The sequence below is a fragment of the Pelecanus crispus genome, chromosome 3, assembly GCF_030463565.1.
Source record: "Pelecanus crispus isolate bPelCri1 chromosome 3, bPelCri1.pri, whole genome shotgun sequence".
Taxonomy (NCBI): domain Eukaryota; kingdom Metazoa; phylum Chordata; class Aves; order Pelecaniformes; family Pelecanidae; genus Pelecanus; species Pelecanus crispus.
In genome coordinates this window covers 17,394,646-17,414,358 of record NC_134645.1, presented here as the reverse complement: position 1 = coordinate 17,414,358, position 19,713 = coordinate 17,394,646, and the positions used below count along the sequence as shown (strand labels likewise).

Genomic DNA, 19,713 nt, shown 5'->3' with positions numbered 1-19,713 from the left:
GAATAATATATTTCTTTTCACTTCCCAGAGGACAGATTACCATGTTAGAGGCATTTGGCATCACAGGACACTTTCACTGGGGCCAAGTCTAAACACGGAAACCAAACTATGCTTTCAACCTTAGATACAGTATCTGTGTGGCTGAAGCATGGAGAGTTGAGACAGCTGGGACAGCATTTGTGCCTGGTCTGTTTTGAAAGGACTTAATCACCCGAGACAAGCAACCTAGCAAATGCTACAAACTTTTTAAAGCTGACAGGGGTGAAATGATTCTCAAGTCTGGCCACTCCTAAATCCACGCACTTCGTGTTACAAATTTTTTTTTGAGAGGGGATTTGCAAAAGTGTTTATGCTGCCCTGAGAAACACTTTAGTTACTGGGATAAACTGTGGTTAACTGAGATCTAATAATTCAGAGTATGCCTATGATGCAGTTTACACTGGATAGAATTTCATACTGGCTATGCACTTGTGTTTAAAAATACTCCTTTTGCAGTTACTGATATTATCTCATTGAGTGCAGATTTTTCCCAGAGTCAGTGAAAATGGAGACGGAAGACCGTTTTTTATGGGTAGACAATTTATACACTTGTTCCGAGTTCGTAACAGAGTGCTGTGTTCCAAAAGAGACCCCTTGTGTTCACTGAATATATGTAACTCTATCTCTACTACTTCTGCTGGAGAACAGTATGTTTTTTCAAGTTCTCCCAGATGCAAGTAATTTTGCTGGGCACATATGATGAAATGCAACTTTTTAACTGCATGGAAATATTGGAGGTCATTTTACTTTTCATGCTGGAGGTTTTGCAGTACTATAGATCGTAGCCATTTTACTGTTTTGCTACTTGGAGTTTTGGAATAGTTACATGGTCTTTCATTTTTACAGTGCAACACTTAATGAAATACTGAAATATGGAGAGAAAGAGTTGGCATGCATGCTGTAAAGACTGTTCAGGATAATTTCTGTATTGTGTGTGTGTGTGGGAAATATCTTGTGAGTTAAAATGAAAACTAAAGTTTTCAACTCTCTGCATCAATCATTACTATGCATGTTTATGGATGCAGGCAGACAGTTTGTAGGACTGTAATTGTTGTCTGTTTACCTTAGCTTTTTCCCCACTTCCCCACAAAGTAATGGCTTTATCTGTATGCTGGAGAAAGAAAACTGTTGACATCTGTGCACCAGAAATCTGGAAATCATTCATTACATGACCTCATAGGATCTAAATGTGTTTGGCAGCAGGCAGTCTGTCTAAGGCTGATTTGTTAGGTGTACTGGGAGAGGGCTATGGACCTTGTGTAGTTTTTTTTAATAAATGTTCATGCTTATGGGCATAACCCAGCTCAAAAACTGTTACGAAAGTGTTTCCTATAGGAAGTTTGTCTAATACCAGTGGTGTATCATTGCCTAAAGGAGGTAGTTCAAATGGTTGTTAGGTAGAAAGCTGCTGTAGGTGACCTATTGGTCTTGTCTATTCTAGTGATCTTTATGTGCTTCTGTGCTTAACTCACAAAAGGACCAGACCAGCTGTTGCTGCATGTACACACATATATGTACATACATAAGAGAAGTAAGATTTTGGTGCTCTAGTGCTTGCCTTGGGTTTAAAAAATGATGCACTTAAAAGCATACAGTGGGAAAGGCGGAAGTTAAATTAATGTTAATAAGTGGGAGCTACATAGCCTGTTGTGACCTGTATCTAAACATAAATATGTGATTGTTTGATAAGAGTTCAAATGCAATTGTACAGTAAAGACTGAGAGCATTTGTAACGGCTCGAAGATCTTCATATGATGTTCTATTTGATATAAGGATATGAGACGTTAGATTCTTATATAAGGCTTTTGCTTTGTCACTTGCTGACTGGGTTTCTTTGTGTAATAGATGGCAACAAGAGAAATCAAAGTTATTTTGGTTTTAAGATTAATTTTTTTATTGTCCTGTCAACTTCTTTAACTTTTATCTGGACTCCTACTTGTTTCTTTTCTACCCAGAAGTTTGTAGAAGTTTAAATTTTTAATTTAAATTGCAGTTCCCAGTACTTTCAGTCAACATTATATTTCTACAAGTTGAATGATGACCACAGTCTTTTTAACATCCTACTCTCTAATATTTTCTTCTTGAAGGCTTTGATTGGAACCTGGTGTTCAAGTGGGATTACATGACACCAGAGCAAAGAAGAGCACGGCAAGGAAATCCAGTTGCTCCCATAAAGTATGTCTGTACCACCACTTCTCCCTCTAATAGGTTGTAGTTCACAACCAACCAAAGTTAGAAATCATCTTCTCTGAATCTGAAAGGGGATCTTTACTATAGCTTTCATTAATATTGAAACTTCATTCATATTTATGTAGCATTATGAGACTCTCAGAAATAAATTGTATTTTAAAAAATACTTTAAAGCACACCGGTAGATTATTTTACCCTTAACAAAAAGTAGATGTCACTTTGTTTAAAGTTGGTATGTTTTGAGGGCTAAATCTACAGCATCAGTAGCACAAGTTAGCACCCTTTACATAAGGAACTTGTGAGCCAAATGGAGATTTGGAAACTGCCTCAAAAGGTGGTCATGGCACTATATATGCCATAGAAATGTGCAGACAACATTTGAAGTGATAGTTGCAAAATTAGTTGCATTTGAAAGCATTGCAAGTTTTTTCAAGTTGATACTAATCTTGAGGTGCAAATAGTTACCTCCCAGGTCATGGTTCTGTAAGTAATTTAATTTTTTTGTCTGTTTAGGACACCCATGATAGCTGGTGGGTTATTTGTGATGGACAAATCCTATTTTGAAGAACTAGGGAAGTATGACATGATGATGGATGTTTGGGGTGGAGAAAACTTAGGTAAGTATATTATTTACCTTCAAATCAGTCTTTAAAGAAAGCAGGTTTGATCATTGCCTTTATTGTCATAGAGTCATGGTCTTCCTGATTTTGTGCAAAGAGGGTTCAAACTTCACATGCATTATTGGCAAAATCCAAAAGGTTTATTTCAATGAAAGAATTAAAACAAGGTAGGAATTATATGCTAAATGTGAGAGAATAAAAGTGTGTTTTAAGCAGTGAAATTTTTTTTGTAATGGAAGTTGTCTACATCCTGTAATTTTTTATTTTATCAGGCAGGAAATTACTTTCAAAAATGCTACCTTGTTTGAAAGTCACATCCTCATCTAAAGTTATTGATTAAAATACAGTAACGTTTAAATGCTGGCAATTTAAGGTATGTTTTAAGATACTGCTGAAATTTAATCGTGAAAAGTAGAACATAGGAGTTCATGAATTTAATATTCTTACGTACATCTTAAGAAATCAATTAAAACTTAGCTGACTGAAGAATAATCTTTCTTAACATTAATAATTCTATACTGCCTGGCATCTAAACTTAGTGAGTTTTTTAATTTTATACGCCTACTTCACCCCTATGAGATAATTATGGTTGAGAAGGTATTTTTCCTGTAATTCCTTATTTTCAGATGTTTGGGATTTAGAGAAGAGGGAGGAGGAGCTGTGAGAGAACTTGTGCTTTAGCCATTTCTTCTTTGACCTGGTGGTTAGATCTGGCTTTAGTAGGCTTTTTTGGCTCTTTGCACTACAGTATTGTACAAAGTTTTTTCTCCAGTTAAGACGTATATACTTGTGTTAAAGCAAAAAAGGTTTGGGAGGAGCAGAACTCTACAACTTCTCAAGACTTCCATTCTGTCATTAATTTAGTTTTTTAGGGTAGAGATGCATCTCAGACATTAAGTTGTGTGGTTTAGGAGCAGTTCTAAGGATAGAAACTTCTCTACTGCACGTGCTAGCTGCAAAATCCTGAAATACCTCGAACTTGTAAAAACCAATGGGTATTTTGAGTTACTGAAATATGCATATGCATTGAGCATATGCTTGGCCTACAAGGAAATGTCTGCTGTATACAGCACACTAAGTATGGAGATATGGTAACCAAATGTTTAACACTCTTGTGAGGAACTTAAAGGCTGGAAGAGGCATCCTTACAGTCCAGTCTCTGACTTTCCTATGCAATACTCGAAGAAACCTCTCATGCATTTTGAACAATTACTTTCTGTGTTTCTGTTTTCTCACTATTTTGGCTTTATATTGCTAAATTTTATTAACGTGTATCAAAATTTTTCATGTTTTTAAAATGTCCTGGAAAGTCATTGGATAAACTTACTACGGCAATACTTGCATTCACTCTGAAAACCTGTTTTGCCACTAGAGCACTTAAATATTTGATTAGCTGCAAGCATGTACTTGAGCGACAGAGTTTTTTTCTGAAAATTCAGCAGCTACTTTTATGCTCTGATAATTGAGGCTTTGATAGCAGGAAAGGCACAAGCAACAGCTCCTTCCTCAAGGTGAGAAGACTGTATGCAAAAAGCTGTTAGTGTTGCTCCTGCTGCACTCTCTTCCCCCTCCTCCACAGGAAGGAGGAGATGGAGATTTTGGGGTGCTTTTTCTCTGTCCCCTGAAAAGGCAAAGTCAACCACTACAGCAGACAGCTAATGATTTGTTCATAGCTGCCAGACTAACTGAAGATGAGTAAAAATCACATGGCATATGATTTAATTGGCAATAAATGACAAAGATACCAGAAATCTCTGATGTGCAGTTTAAAATTCAACATGCACACTCATCAGGCCTCTCTACTCTCAAGCATATCTCTGGATCAGCAGCTTGATAATCTGTTAGATGGACTTGCAAAATAATGCTATACATTACATTTATGCTTTATAAAATGTAGCATTTTTCCTTCAAGCATGTACAGAGCAGCTGTTATATGAGATTTTGTTCACGTGTGTTTTGCCTAAATTAGCTGAGACAGCTCTTACTATGAAGATACGGTGCATTTTGAGATTGTTGCTAAACGTGACTGATAACGCGTGCTTGCTGTACAAAATGTGGATCAAGGTTTGTTCAGTCTTGTCTTGAATTCGTAAACTCTAATTCTCAGAATCTTTACAATGCCTTTTGATAAGCATAGGAGGATCAGAGTACACTGGAGAACTGGATGGACCATTACAAGGTTTGGGTCTAATTTGAAAGCCTAGGCTTTTAAAAATAATTTTGTTAAAATCGGGGAGCGAGTAAGACGTTGTGGGAGTTTTTTAAGTTTTAGTTGCTGTATATTCCTTTTTTTTCTGGATTTTTAAAAAATCCACACAGCCTTTAGAAGCCATGTTGGTGCAAATAAGAATTAGTTTTCTTCTCCCTATTTACTAGTCCTTTGCTGTCTTTCCCATAGAGCTATTTTTCATCATTTTCACTTTTTTTTGAGGTTCTTCAGAATCTAAGGTGCTGGAAAGTATACATGTAGGTTTACATTTCTGGGAATTTATGGAGGGAGAATTAATCAAACTAATGTACACAGTAGAGGAAGCTATGAATAATGAAAAAAGTTGACACAAGGTATTTCTAAATTACTTTTAAAAAACAAAAATACTTTTTCAATGCCTACACACATTCAATAGATGACAGTGACTTTTTGGATTAAATCTTCAAATGAATCACTTTAAAAAAAAAAAAAAAAAAAAAAAACCCAAAAACTGCATTGACCTTTATTTTTAACCAGAATCTCTCACTTTACCTCATTTCAGAGGTGTGTATTTCCTAAAAACTTATTTAAGTCTAATACTAGATTTCAAGCATTTAGTCTGCACTTGCTTGTCAACGCAAAAGCCTTTATCTCTGATCAGATCGCCCTATCTTCTTTCACTAGGCTGTCCTCACTGAGCACAGCATCCCCTCGCATTGGGCTAATACCTATATGAACTTTCTAGCAAAACTCCATAAATAATGCTTCAAAGTGGTACAAGAAAGCTATTACTCCTCTGCTTTCTCAATTTGAGCAGTATGGGACTAAATTTGAGCTAGATATGGGAGGGCCTGAAGTCTTCTATCTATGTGCAATTTTTTCTGGTAGAAACATGGAAGTGCTTTAGTTACTAAGTTGTTTAGTAGAAGCAGTGACCAGTTGTTTACTGTGATTCTATTTTTTTTTTATTATTATTCTAAGCTCAAAATTAGAGGTGTAAGACTGAAGTCAGTGTTGTGAAAAATGTACAGAGAGAATGTTATGTTCAGTTGATTTAAAAATCACTTTTGCCTATTGTCCCATGTTAATTCAACTGGAAAATCAAGACTATAAGTTACTGGCAAAGACAATATTGTCATTAATATTTCTGGAGGATGATCTGTCTATAGATTGGACTATGTGGACTGTCTAGGATTCATGAATATGCCTAATTGGCCCTGATACAAAAGAATTTATCACTGAAGCAATGCAAATAGGAAATGATCCTTGTAAAAGCAAAGACCATTCAGAAGAAAGGCAGTTAACTTGCACTGTCAGCAGTTGAAATCACAGCACCTCTCTTCCCCCCACTGCTCCTTTTCCCCCTTTTTCTCTGGAAGGACCATCAAGAAGACATGCTCTCTAAGCTTTGGTGGTTTTGTTTTTGTTTTGGGTTTTTTTTCCCCCAAATTTAATTTTTGAAGTAATGCTATTTTTATGGCTTATTTTGTGTATGTGGGAGGAAGGCTTCTGGAGGAAGGAATGGCACTTAGTGTAAGTCATAAAAGGTAGACACTGACTTTAAATTAGAGATTGTTATTATTATTACTTTAATCTGTGTAAAGATACTGAATGATTATGAAGAGGCTTGAAACTAAGGGTAGCACTCAGTAACTGGTAGCAGGTACTGGACTAAAGGGGGAAACATCAAAATTGAAACAGTGCTACTGGAAGCACCCTTCTTACTGCGCTTATTTGGAATGAATGAGGAAAACTTTGTCAGCACTAGGTGACTTCTGCTGTCAAAGGTCTAAGGTAAGAACGGTGTCTAAATATTTCTGGACCTTCTTGTCCTCACTAGCTGGGTCAGCTCACTAGATCAGCTTAGAAGTGTACTGTCCATAACACTCAGTTTACAGAAGTTGCATCTTTATTCAGTCTGTCTTCAAGTCAAGATTGACTTGATATAACTCCTTCCATGGTGAGTGTTTGGTTATCTGCTATAGTAAGTTAGCAGCTCGAATCTATTGATTGTTTTATCATGCCTTGATTTTGTCCACTGTGTTACTCCATCTTTAGCTGAAAAATTTTATTGTAAGCTAGGTCATTAATTTATCTGTGAAGTGTATCAACTGTTGCTTACCCTTTATCTAAAGTACAGTAATGGTACATATAGACCTAACTTACTCTGGCAAATTGCAGCATGGCTTATGAATTAGGGGAATGCTAGTAACCTCAGATAAGAGAAGACATAGAGTTTTGTTTCCAACTTAATATGATTATTTCTCTTGAGCTTGGAGAATAATACATGCTCAGATATGCCTTTGTTTATGCAGGAATTTCTCAGGAAACTCTCTTATTGATCTTCTCAGTGATAGTCAATAAAAGCCTTCTCTGTAAATAGTATACTACAAAATTACAGTATTTTGTGATGTCGGTCTTTCATGGTTTTATTTCAGAGATCTCATTCAGAGTTTGGCAATGCGGTGGGAGTCTAGAAATCATCCCTTGCAGCAGAGTGGGTCATGTGTTCCGCAAACAGCATCCCTACACATTTCCCGGTGGGAGTGGTACTGTGTTTGCAAGGTAACTGTTAAGCCAAGTCTTCAGCTGAATAGGAATGTTTTGGATTTCTTCAGATGATCAGCAGGTGGCAGTAATTTCATTTTAAGGATCTTTTCTTTAGAAGTATTTGCATTATCTAGCATGGAAACATATTAATTAAAAGGAAATTAATGACTTTGAGGCAACTACACAGATTGAGAGAAGAACCTGTTGGAAAAGGAAAACTTCTAGTAGACACAGCCTGAGAACCTGGAAAAGAAGGAAGTGCTTAGCTTGGCATTCTATCAATTTTGAGAACTTTGTGTTTATTTGGTTTTAAAGAAGGCTTTATTTTCAGAACTATCTCAAATCTTCATTTTATAGAAACAGTTTCATCATTCACTAAGAGCCAGAATACACTTAAGTTATGAATATGCTTTGCTTACTTTTTGTTAATATATGATTGGTATGTGATACACAAATGATTATGTAGACTGATTCTGGCATTTGTGCCAGTCTGGCAACTTCGTTCTATATCATATTTGCCTTTCCTGTGCTATGTTTAAAAATACTTTTTCTATAGACCTAAGAAACTGCAGTATTAAGGGCTTAGATTAATATGCCAGTTAATTTTGCTGTTGATTCAGTATATGGTGGTAGCTGAAATACTGAGCTATTTCCTCAGTTTCTCCTCTGTAGAATGAGAATAGCAATTCTGATTCATATTCATAGTGGTTTTTAAGTAACGTGGATGAACGTATTGCATGAGTGTGCGGTAGATGTTTTGACCAATGCTCTATCAGTTGTAGCTGAAGAATCACTGTAAGTTTTGGTTTAGAGAACTGGACTTAGTGCTCAGGGGGCTGAAGAAGTACAAGTCTCAGATAAAGGTTCTGTGGATTAAGAGCTGCAAATAAAATTGGTTATTTATCCTTGAAGGGGTGTGGAGTCCAAACTCTGTTTAACATGAAGCAACACAGAGAGCACAGACGTACTTAAATTCGTAAGAATGCCCTAAGCTGCCGATATATTTGGACTTGTGTTTCACTTTAGATTGAGGAACCTCCTTAGGGGTATAATTCTTCTCTTCCACACTGGTTATGCCACCAAAATAACTCTAATGAATTTAATAGCCTGCTAAAATAAAGTTGCTGTCCTGTTTCTTCCAGTAGTTATAGCAGGGATTTTTCTGGTCCCCTATTCTTTGAGATCTTTATTCTATTCTACAGTGAAAAATGAGTAATAGTACTTATGGGAAAACAAAAGCTAGCAATGAAATATCTTAATACATCACATCTCTATTCCAGTATTTATAGTGTGCATCAGGGTATACCAATTAAACTGTATTACGCAGGCTTAGGATGCAACTGTTTTACTTTCACGGTAGGTTTAAAGTGACAATGTCATAACAAGGAGTATGGTTAATTAAAATAAATATATAAATTGTGCAGTTTTTCCATTCCTCTGCAGCTGTTCTATTTTTGGGCTGTTGCCAAGATGCTGCTTTTCTTGTGGTGTTAAATAAGTACTTAAACATAGCTCAACTGAAAAGTAGGAAGAAGGTGTGGCTGTATGCATGCAAGGATACAGAAGACATCAGAAATGCATCATATTAGCAGGGGGTTGAAGATTCTGTGTTCATACTGGGATCAAAGCTTTTGGATTTTGTTGTGAAGTCAAATAATGGTTTTGATTTGATCATTCAAATGTCCTGACAATTACTATGACAGGGTTTTTTTACAGTCTCATTGTGTTTTCCAGTCATTTGTGTTCAAAATCTCTTTGAAAGGAGATCCCATGTGTACTTGAATGGTGAGGATAGCTGAAGCCTGCAAACTAGTGTCTTGGGTACTTGCATCCCTTTCCAGATCTACCTTTCTCTGCAAGTGGTTTATTACCTTTGTCCTTAGCTGTCCAATGGTCTCAAATTCTGAAATGTCCTTAAAATTCTTCGTTTCATTGGAATTATTTTTTAATTGGCCTTGAAAAGTTGCATATTGCATAAAAGCTGAGTTGCCAAGTTGCTGTATATTTGAAGGTTTCTTCCTCAGTCAGCTTTCTTGGGTGTCAAACCAATATAACAATGCCTTAAAATCAGTCTTAGCAATGACAGAATGAGAAACCTAAGGTAATGGGATACCCTTGTAGTACAGGTATTATCAGATATGTATAGGACCATGGTGCCAAGAAACTTGGTGCATGGAATCTGTGCTCATCTTGCAGTTGGGACTTGTTAGCTTATACCATCACCTGTCCCTTGGCTGTATGCAATTTGTTCTGGAGTGCTCTGGGTAAGTGTCGTATTTTTAGCTGACTAGTCAGTACGCACGGCCTTTTGGCAGCCAAAACAAGTTGGTGATAAGAGACCAGGTGTCTGGTTTCATGAGAGGGGAGACCACATCCTGGCTGTGTGGTGTGGGCAGATACGGCTTGCATCTGGCAGGATTTATTAGACCAGTATGCACTGCCTTAATACATTATTTCAGACGAGCTAATAAACCCTGCAGGCCCCAGCCTGCTCCATGCAAAGCTACCTCTGATCGCTCAGTGCTAGGTTTCCTTAACTGTGGCTCAGCATTAAGTGCTGAGTGCACCCTATGCTGTGTTTCTCAGTACCCTGCCTTCTTTGGGGTCTTGTTAGTTTAGGCAGTTCTCAACATCTGCACAGTTTCCATATTTGTGTTGCACTAAGCCTGAACTGTTCATCCCTGAGTATGGGGAAGCATGATGCAGGCATGTATTCTGCCTTTGGAGTCGTTAAACCCTGGCAAACCGAATAGTTCCTCTCCCACCACCAAAACGTGTTTGGCCTCCTATGGGCAGCCAAGTTGATCGCTGGGCAAGCAACAGGGGCAGGTGCTGAGTGGCTGGCTGACACTCACACAGGCCTGAGAGACTGCAAGTGAAGATAAATTGGAATAGCTCTCTAATCTGGATTGAATGGGATTTTGCTTACAAAAAATTTAAAGGAATCTTTGCAAGTAAAAATCAGTCCTCAAAAAATGATTGAGGTCTGTCTTGTGACTTTTTTCTTCCTCGTGTCCTTCCTTCTCAGGGACCTGCAAGAACTCCTCACTTTATTGTGACTATTTTTTGTCTTTTGAATTGGAAAAATCATATTAAAAAAGTTATTGGCTGGCTGAGTTTACTCCAGTTGCTTCAGATGAACTTAGTGCCAAATGTAAAATAAGCTTCAGAGCATGGCAGTTGCAAGTGAAGCAAGACTTAATTTTCTGAGCATAAAATTACAAACAATAGAAGTAAATGAGTTTTACATGGAAGCCAGGGAATGGAAAAAGACATTACCCTCTTGCAGTCCAAAATTAAAGACACAGCTACATAAACACAGAAATTTTAGTTAGAGATGTGTTTGATTAGAAGTAAAGAATTTGGGTTAGTGTTTTTCACATTTATTGCAATAATTAATCTCTCTTGAATTTTCAAGCATTAAAAATATTTTCTAATTTACTGGTTTTCTTCTGTTACTTCAGCTACAGCAGACTCACTTGGTTCATAGCCTTAAATGTCATGACAGCTTATGTCTTTTTGGAAATTTGAGAGCTCTGTTGGTAGGAATAGGATGAAGACTGAAAATATGTCTTGCCCATGTTAGCATATCTGTTTTCAGAAGGGTAAAAGATATTATTAAATACTGCTAATTGTTGAGATTTTTGTTTCCAATTAGCTTGCTTACCCAGGTGAACACTCACTGAATTTGACTTCTGTCAAGTTGTTTTTTTTTTAAAAATAAAAGTAAACCAGCAACAACACCCCCCCCCCCCCCCAAAAAAAAAACAAATGAAAAACCCCCACCCAAACAAACCAACAAACAATAACCTAACAACTTCCATGAAGTTTGCAGAAAGAATTCCAAGATGTGTATTGAATTCTGGATGAAAACCTGAAGCAGTGAAAAGTGTGGAAAAGACCTAATTTTCATTCTTAATGCATTGATTTCAGTTATGTCACTCTCTAATAGTTTTCTATTACTTGGGTCTTTAATAGGGAATCTTCTGCCTGGCTTGAGGCAGCTTACTGTGACTGGGAAGGATTAAAATCAACCCAAGGATAAATGACATGGTTTAATTGCAGCTAGAGAAAATATAACCTATGTGTTTCATATGATTGTCCCTAGAAATACACGCAGGGCAGCAGAAGTCTGGATGGATGAGTATAAAAATTTCTATTACGCAGCAGTGCCTTCAGCCAGGAATGTACCTTATGGCAAGTAAGTCACAAGTGCTTCTTTGCCCTATTCATTTACTTTTCATGAGACAGTGCCTTCTGAGGTGAAAGCAGTGCTGGTTCTCGTGTTATCTCTTTAAGATGTAATTCTACAGTTCTACTGTTCTTGAGGTTTCTGTGTATTCCTTAAAGTATATGAAGAAAGCAGCCTGACTTTGAAAACTGCTCCTTTTTTTCCCCTCTAGTATTCAAAGCCGAATGGAACTCAGAAAGAGACTTAGCTGCAAACCCTTCAAGTGGTATCTTGAAAATGTTTATCCTGAGTTACGGTAAGTTTTGGCTGAATCAGAGATAGTATGGAGTTCTTTTTGTTTGTTTGTTTTTGTTCTCCCCATAAATCATCAGTTTCTCATTCTCCTTCCTTGGATGTAAAGGATGTTTTTTAATTTATTTGTGAAAGCAATGCCTCATGCAGGCTTATTTGCTTTTGGTTTTTGTTAGTTCTATTCCTAAAGCGCCATTTTTCCCTAGTAAGCATCTCTCTCTTTTTCTTCTTACCACAACTACAGCTGCAGTAGCATGTATTTTAGAGAACAGTGTCCAAAGAACTCAACTTATCTGAGCCTGAAGTTAGTCTCCTATGCAAGCCGTTTGCTCAGAAGTGCCCTGTTCTGCACCCTGTTGTCATCCCCTTAAAGCTTTTGCCTTTGCCTAAGCACATGCCTAGTTGAGTGAGGAGACTGCATCTCAGTACAGTACAAGTGACGGAAATTGGCAGATAAGAGAGCCTTGTGTATTTGCCAGACAAGGGTGGATGCCCAAGACTCTAAGAAGCTGAGTCTTTTGCTCTTTCTGTCTCTTGTCACTGCATAATCACTAACTTTGGCGGGGCGAGGGGAGGGGAGAAGAGGGAAATGAGGGGTAATATTGCAAACAGTTTCTGTAACATGAATGCATCCTAACTAATGAAAAATCCTCGAAGAGAAACACTTTTTGAAAGGATAAAAAGGTTTTTGTTCAATAACTTGTCAATAAGTATGTCTGTCAGATCTGAGTCTATGAACTAGTTTGTCTGCTGTCAACCTAATATTGGCAGTGTAAGGGTAAGATGCTGCGTGTGGCTTATAAGAATACTTGTTTTTTTTTCCTGGGGGCACTTGATGTCAGTAGAGTCAGGTAACTGCTAGTGGCATACAGGCTTGGAATGCACAAGCACCAGCCATTACAGCCCTAGTGAAACGTGTACAGAACCACACTAAAGAGTCTCATAAACCAGGATGGTGCTGAGGAAGTAAGTTATTCTTTATTTTCTCTTGAAAGTGCCAGAGGATATTTATTTTTGTTTAATTTGTCAGAAAAAATAAATCTTGCAAGCTCTCCTCAAAAATGTGCTACCATAAGCATTACTTAAGTATAATGTTGTCTTACTCTGTGCCATCTCTCGTGCTCTTCTGCTAGCTTGAATTATCATACTCATATTATAGTCTGAAGTTTTAAAAGGAGCTAATATGCCCGTGCTTTACTGTTTGACATGAACTTATGGTCTCTACCCACAATTGTACTTTGTTGAATGGGTTTGCCTAGGTATTTCCATACTATATGAGTGCACTTTATGTGCAACCGTTAGAAAATAGATATCAGCAAAACGTTGTCTCTTTTTTTTTTTTTTAAAAAAAAAAAAACCTCCTAACCCCCTTTCTAACACTTTAGTAAAAACAGTCTGGGCAAAATGTAGAATGTCATTTCTGCCACAATCTAGCTTCGCTGAAAAAACAAGAGGGCTTGATGACCTTAACTGATAGCATTAAGCTTGAGTGACCTTAAATGATGATGATAAGTCACCTTTAATTTGCTTTTTGTGCTGAGTTTGCTTGTTCATCCTCATTCTCTGGTACAAGTCTTTTTGTATTCAGTCCTAAGCTTACAAGTTTACTCGTGTTTGATCAGTTCATGATCAGATTATTGCCTTTCCTCCTCAGAAGATGATTGAGATTTCCAGATAGTAGTCATCCCTCATCTTTAACATGTCATTTAAAAAGAGTCTGAGTAAAGACAAGGAGTTAAAACAAAAAAAAAAAATTAAAAAAAATTAATTAATCAGATATTTCTGGTTTTATTTCAGTGTACCTGATCATCAAGATATAGCTTTTGGGGCTTTGCAGCAGGGTACCAATTGCCTTGACACTTTGGGCCATTTTGCAGATGGTGTTGTTGGAGTTTATGAATGTCATAATGCTGGGGGAAACCAGGTCTGTATGCCCTTTTTTTTTTTTTTTTTTAAGATCACATACTGTGGGAAAAAGCTGAAAGTGAAACTTTAAGTTAACTTTAAGTTATGCTTAACTTTTTCACTCAAGCAGGTACTGTGTACTGGTGATAGGAAGATGAACCCAAATCAGCAGATCAGTTATTGTAACAGATTGGCTAAATGACTTCTCCCTCAAATACAATTTTGCATTTTCAGGATTAGAATCTGAGCCCAGAGATTCATTCAGTGTGCATCAGATTATCCCCTTCCTTTGTCTCTATTAATATTTGCTTTTACACTAGAGGCCAATAACATCCTTACCAGGAGTTTTACACTTGTAAATGAATGTTTTTTTCAATTAATTGGTGTGTTTGATTTTTTGGGGGGCAGGGGGGGGGATTTTACTGAAGAAAAGATTTGGCTTGTCTTAATCATATAAGCATACAAAGGTCAGCAAGATAGAAGAATGCTTTACTGTGCCCTATTAGTCATTTCCAATTTGTGGTAGCAGGATATAAAACACAACTGTCTTAAATCCCTGTTTGGCTCTTCTAGAAAACAGAGATGCCTAAATGTCATATCTTATTCACTCACAGGAAAGGGAGTGTTTCAATAAATCCTTTCTAATCCTACTTTTAAACTAATTGCAAATGTGTCAAATCTATAAATGAGAGCATTAGTTATTTCAAAGAATCTGTTTATGCAGTTGTGACTTAGTGTTCACGAAATATATGCATACATGCTTGCTGTTTTGTGTGCTGCTTTCTCACTAAATTCTTTCCAGAATCAACTTTTCTATAAATCAAATGCAAGATTAATACTTCAAGTACCTCTGTTAAAATAGGAAGCTGACCAAATTACAAATCTAGTGCTGAATGAATATCAGAATTTTGCTCTCTCTGATTTGAATTAGAAGGGGGAAAACTCTAAAATCAGATGAAGCCTAAAATAAAGAGGTTATTTCCTAGAAGATGTACCATGTTGATTTGAATGCATTGCCATCATACATCTGAGATATGCCTCTCTTCCCTATCATTAAAGAGAATATATCCGGGGAGGCTTTTTCTATTACCTTTATGAAAGTACATTCATCTTTCAGAACACCACAGTGGTTTTTAGGAGAAAAGGTGGATGCGTCAGAATTGCTTTGGCGCAAAAACTTGGAAGTCTCTGGTGATGTTGTGTATTCTCTATAGGTATACAAGTTAGCTGCTTCTTTCAAACTCCCTTCCCCTGAATCTGATGCTCTTTTCTGTGTAGTTTCTTCTGCGAAGCTGACCTTGACAAACTAATATACGCTTGCTCCGAACAGGTCCCTGTGAGAGGACTTTCAGACAGATTAAGAGGCAGAACGGGTCAAAACCAGGTTTTATGTCCAAGCAGAATTCATATTGGATTGGAGGGAATGAGCAGAGTGAGCTCAGCATGGGAGAAGAGGCATAGGGAACAAACCAGAGTCTTTAAATCTCTACTATGTGTTTTGCACCTATTCTTATCAAGAGAGTTTGGGGGGAGGTTGGGATTAAGAGTACTCAGATATATAGGTTGTGGAGACCTTCTCCTATAATTTGAAGAGTGTACTCTGACTTATGCTCCAACACAACTTAAAATGCAAAATTTAAGTCAAAATGGGATTTCTGCCCCTGCCCCCCCCTCCCCCCCCCCGCCTCCGGTTGGTGGAATTCAGTGATTAAAAAGGTAAATGTGCACCTCTAAAGAGCTGAAGAAATTGGTGTATTTGACAAATATGTACAAATATGTAGGGTTATGATAAGGAGCTAAAGGTAAAGCCAAATGCACTTAGGTGCAAGGGGAAGGTTTCAGACTAGTGGTGTTCTCCTAACTTTGTATTTCTGATTTACGACACAGGTTTTTTCAGATGTCCTCATTTTCAAATTGTTACGCAGAGCCGTCCTCTTTCTAGCCTGTGCAAAGAGCATATAAACTGCTTGCAATTTTTCTTCTCTTCTGGTGTAGTGGAACTTGCTTAATCTTACCTCCATTACAGCTAATCATAGTTCCTGAGCACTGGAGGAAAGCATCTATACACTCTGTTTCATACCATGAAGGGCCATCACGTAGATGTCTCCAGCCGCAGAGCTTAGAGCTTTTGTGAAGTACCTTTGGCTTTTAAATGTGTTAATTTCTTGCGTGATTGCTGTTGTGTCTGGGGCTCTTCCAGCCTTCTCATGGAAGGGTGAAGATGTATAAAGCAGTATTTTCAAGGCTCTAACTTTCTCTGGCTGCAGGGTTCTCAAACACAAGTTTTACCACTTCCCTGGTAGTATTTCAACTGTCGCTATTCAGTATAAATCTTAGAAGGGAGCCATCTTTTTCAGGGGCATTTGTGATTCCTGATAAGCTCTGAAAATAACTTAATTCCTTAAGTTGTTAAAAGTGGCTATTAATGATTCCTACTGACATCTTATGAACTGGACAGAACTGAGAAGGCAAGTAATTTTGCTGTCACCTGAGATTAACGTAGTGGAAAATATTTTACATATTGAGTGAAAGGAAAATTTTTCAGTTTATGGATTTGGGAAACAAGTGAAGGGATACACAGAGTTCTCCTGCCTTTGCTTTGTTTTGCATATTTGTCATTATTCTAGTACTTGCATAATATGGGACCCATCTAATGGCTTGCTACCTGTATGATGGCGATTACTTGTAATTGTGTGGGATAGAGGTCCTGATTGTTTCCTGAGCATCTGTTCTCAAAGAAATTCAATTGTTGTTAAATCTGCTGAGTTTAAAAGTGATTATGCAAACCAAAAATTCAGTTATGGTATCAGAAAATAAGTAAAAACAAATAGGATGGGATTAGCCATTTAATTTCTTTCTGAAACACTCACTGGTTGTGAAATACCATTTAAATGTAGCCAGGCTTGGCCCTGTGTATCTAGAGTTTTGTGTTACACAACTCTGAATCCTCTTTAGTTGCTGAAAAAAAGCTAACCGTGCCTTTTTAAGTAGCAATAAGCATGATTTGGATAATTAGTGTGGCTTTAGTTGATAGATCAGCTTCCTTCCTCAAAGGATAATTAGACAAATGAAGACCCATCTGGATCCTGGAGACCAAACTTTGGGGAGAAAGGCATGGAGAGATTTTGAACATCAGCGCAAGATCAGGCCCTGTGCAGAAGGATGCTGAGATCAAACAAGCTGGGCAACAGTACATACAGAACAGCTTTTCTTTGCTCTCTATTTAAGAAGCTGCATATTTAAATGCATTTAAAAGAAATTCCGTTCTACATCACACCTTGGATAGGAAGTAACATTCTCCCTCTTCCCTTGAGTTTGGCCTGCTTGTGTATTGCTTTCTGGTGGTCTCTATCATATTAAGAACTACTGTTGCCTCACTGTGGTATGTATGCTTTGTTTAGTGTGTCGGTAGGGCGGCCAGTGATGCTGCAGCCCCATTTTTTAGGGTTTTTATATATAATTATATATATTTTTTTACGTATATCTAAACCTCTCCTACATAGAAGATATGTATGTAATGCACACACAGACATGTATATATATAAATAGATAGGTGAAAACATAGCTGGACAAATATTTGGACAAATATTTTAAACCTGCGGACCTGTGTGACTGCCCGTTGTACTTGTGTAAAGCCAGCAGAGGGAGCAAACAGCCAGCCCGGCCCTGAGCTGACTTGGGGCTGCTGAAGCAGTTGTGTTTGAAAAAGACCTCTTTTCCTCTCCTGCTCTGTGGGAAGCAATGAACTGTTTGAATGCTCATACATAGCCATTTATAGGATTTTAATCTGTACTACGTATGCAGAGATAGCACGTGTGCCTTGTGCATATGTTAGTATACACAATTTTGTATATGTGGTTTTTTTTTTTCTTCCTTTTTCTAGGAATGGGCCTTAACAAAGGACAAGTCAGTGAAACACATGGATTTGTGCCTTACTGTTGTGGACAGAGCACCTGGTTCACTAATAAAACTTCAGGGCTGTAGGGAAAATGACAGCAGACAGGTTAGTATGTTGCGAACGCGCTCTGCAAACAGTGGGAAAACAAGAGTTGTGAATGAGAATGCAAGAATATGCACTGGTAATCATACCTGCTATCCGTTCTGCTCTTCACTCTGTATCGCTGTTGTTTGTAAAGCTAGGATGCATGACATCTGGGCAGAACAGCAGGAATAAGCTTGTGTACTGAGCTTTTCTTTTTATAGGCCAGTGACAATCTTCTATGAACATATAGAGGTGTTACCCCAACACTGGCCTTATACAAAGGTTTCACCCAACAGTGTTGCTGTGTAACAGTCTTCAAGTGCCACATCTGTTTTCTGAAATAGAATATATATTCCACAATGTATTTTTGAAAGGCTTTCTTTAGTGAAGTTTGAAGATTATGGAGTCTGTGTCTCAGAAGAGTGTGGTTTGGCTTTCCTTTCTTCTTTTCAGCTGTGACATGTTTATAACAGCACTAGACTCCTTCAGTGCATTTTTATTAATGCAGCATTGTAACTCCATCTATTTCCCATGTCTGAGGAAAATCACATTTGCAGAGTCATACCATCTTTTTGATCTAGTCGCATAACAATTCATCTCTTTCTGCTAAATCATCAGTTCTGATTGTCTGCCAGCTTCCTTGCTTTCTGTATCTGTGTTCAGTTTTTGCAGACAGATAACTGAAAGGCTATTCCTTGATGAAGGAAGAATATTCTTGCCACTTTTCTGAAATGGGAAGCAGGAGTTTCTTGATAAGGTTAAAGGCACAATATGTTAAAAGTACAACAGAAAAAACTTTTTTTTTAATTTCCTGTATTTGGGATTCACTCTATCCTTGGTATCACCTTGGGCAAAGAGCTTCTGACAGCACAGATTAACTGGTTGTCTTCTGGGCAATTGAAAGGTGTCTGACAGATTTGTGGATTTCTGTAAAGTTGTCTTTAGTGATCGTGCTTCTTGCTTCTCTGTTCAGAATTGTAGTGATATGTGGATGGGTTTTGTGATTTTGATTTTTTTTGTTTGTTTGTTTTTTTGTTCAGACTGAAGGTTTCACACAGGTAACATGGTGTGAGAGCGTATTTGAGAAGTGCTGAAGTACAGGAGAATGATTTGGTGTATTCTCTATCTATTGCGGTGTGTTAGCTGAATGAACAGTTGTTTTGGCAAGGCTTGCCATAATTTATATACTCTTATTCAAGGATCATCTAAACTGTGTACTATTATTGCAGTTTTCACAGCTTTCCCAAGCACGAGCCAGGGAAGCTTATGAAGGCTTCAAAGGACAGGATGTAGAACTCATCCTTTTCCTGCTTTTCCAGCTCAATAACTGTATTTTCTTTTCCAGAAATGGGAACAAATTGAAAGCAATTCTAAACTGAGGCACGTTGGCAGCAACCTCTGTCTAGACAGCCGAAATGCTAAAAATGGTGGTCTCACCGTTGAGATCTGCAGTCCTTCTTTGTCACAACAGTGGAAATTCACACTTAATCTGCAGCAGTAGAAGGACTTACAAATAAAATGCTGTTTTGATTCATAGACGTTGGGCAAAGTTTTGATTGAATTACTGATGTATTTCTTAAAACTTTCCACGGAACTTATATACCTCAGTATTCCACCTTTATCTGAAAGTAGGAGAGTGCTGAAGCAGACACCAGGGATCCAGGGGACTTGGAGCACTGCAAAGATGTCACTGAACATGACTGCAGCACAATTCCTTCTTGGTGTGAAGACTTCAATGGTTCCTTTCTGTCTTCAG

General features: G+C 37.6%; 1 protein-coding gene across 2 annotated transcripts in view; it reads left to right on the top strand.

Annotated features, from left to right (window-relative positions):
- Positions 1 to 19,458, top strand: part of GALNT2 (polypeptide N-acetylgalactosaminyltransferase 2) — a 100,159-nt gene extending 80,701 nt beyond the window's left edge. For both annotated transcript variants that reach the window (XM_075708396.1, XM_075708395.1), the window contains exons 9-16: positions 2,127 to 2,214; positions 2,743 to 2,846; positions 7,476 to 7,602; positions 11,696 to 11,788; positions 11,991 to 12,074; positions 13,868 to 13,994; positions 17,859 to 17,978; positions 19,303 to 19,458. In XM_075708396.1, coding sequence (XP_075564511.1) covers positions 2,127 to 2,214; positions 2,743 to 2,846; positions 7,476 to 7,602; positions 11,696 to 11,788; positions 11,991 to 12,074; positions 13,868 to 13,994; positions 17,859 to 17,978; positions 19,303 to 19,458 — 899 coding nt within the window. The remainder of the gene's footprint in view (positions 1 to 2,126; positions 2,215 to 2,742; positions 2,847 to 7,475; positions 7,603 to 11,695; positions 11,789 to 11,990; positions 12,075 to 13,867; positions 13,995 to 17,858; positions 17,979 to 19,302) is intronic.
- Positions 19,459 to 19,713: the final 255 nt, after the last annotated feature.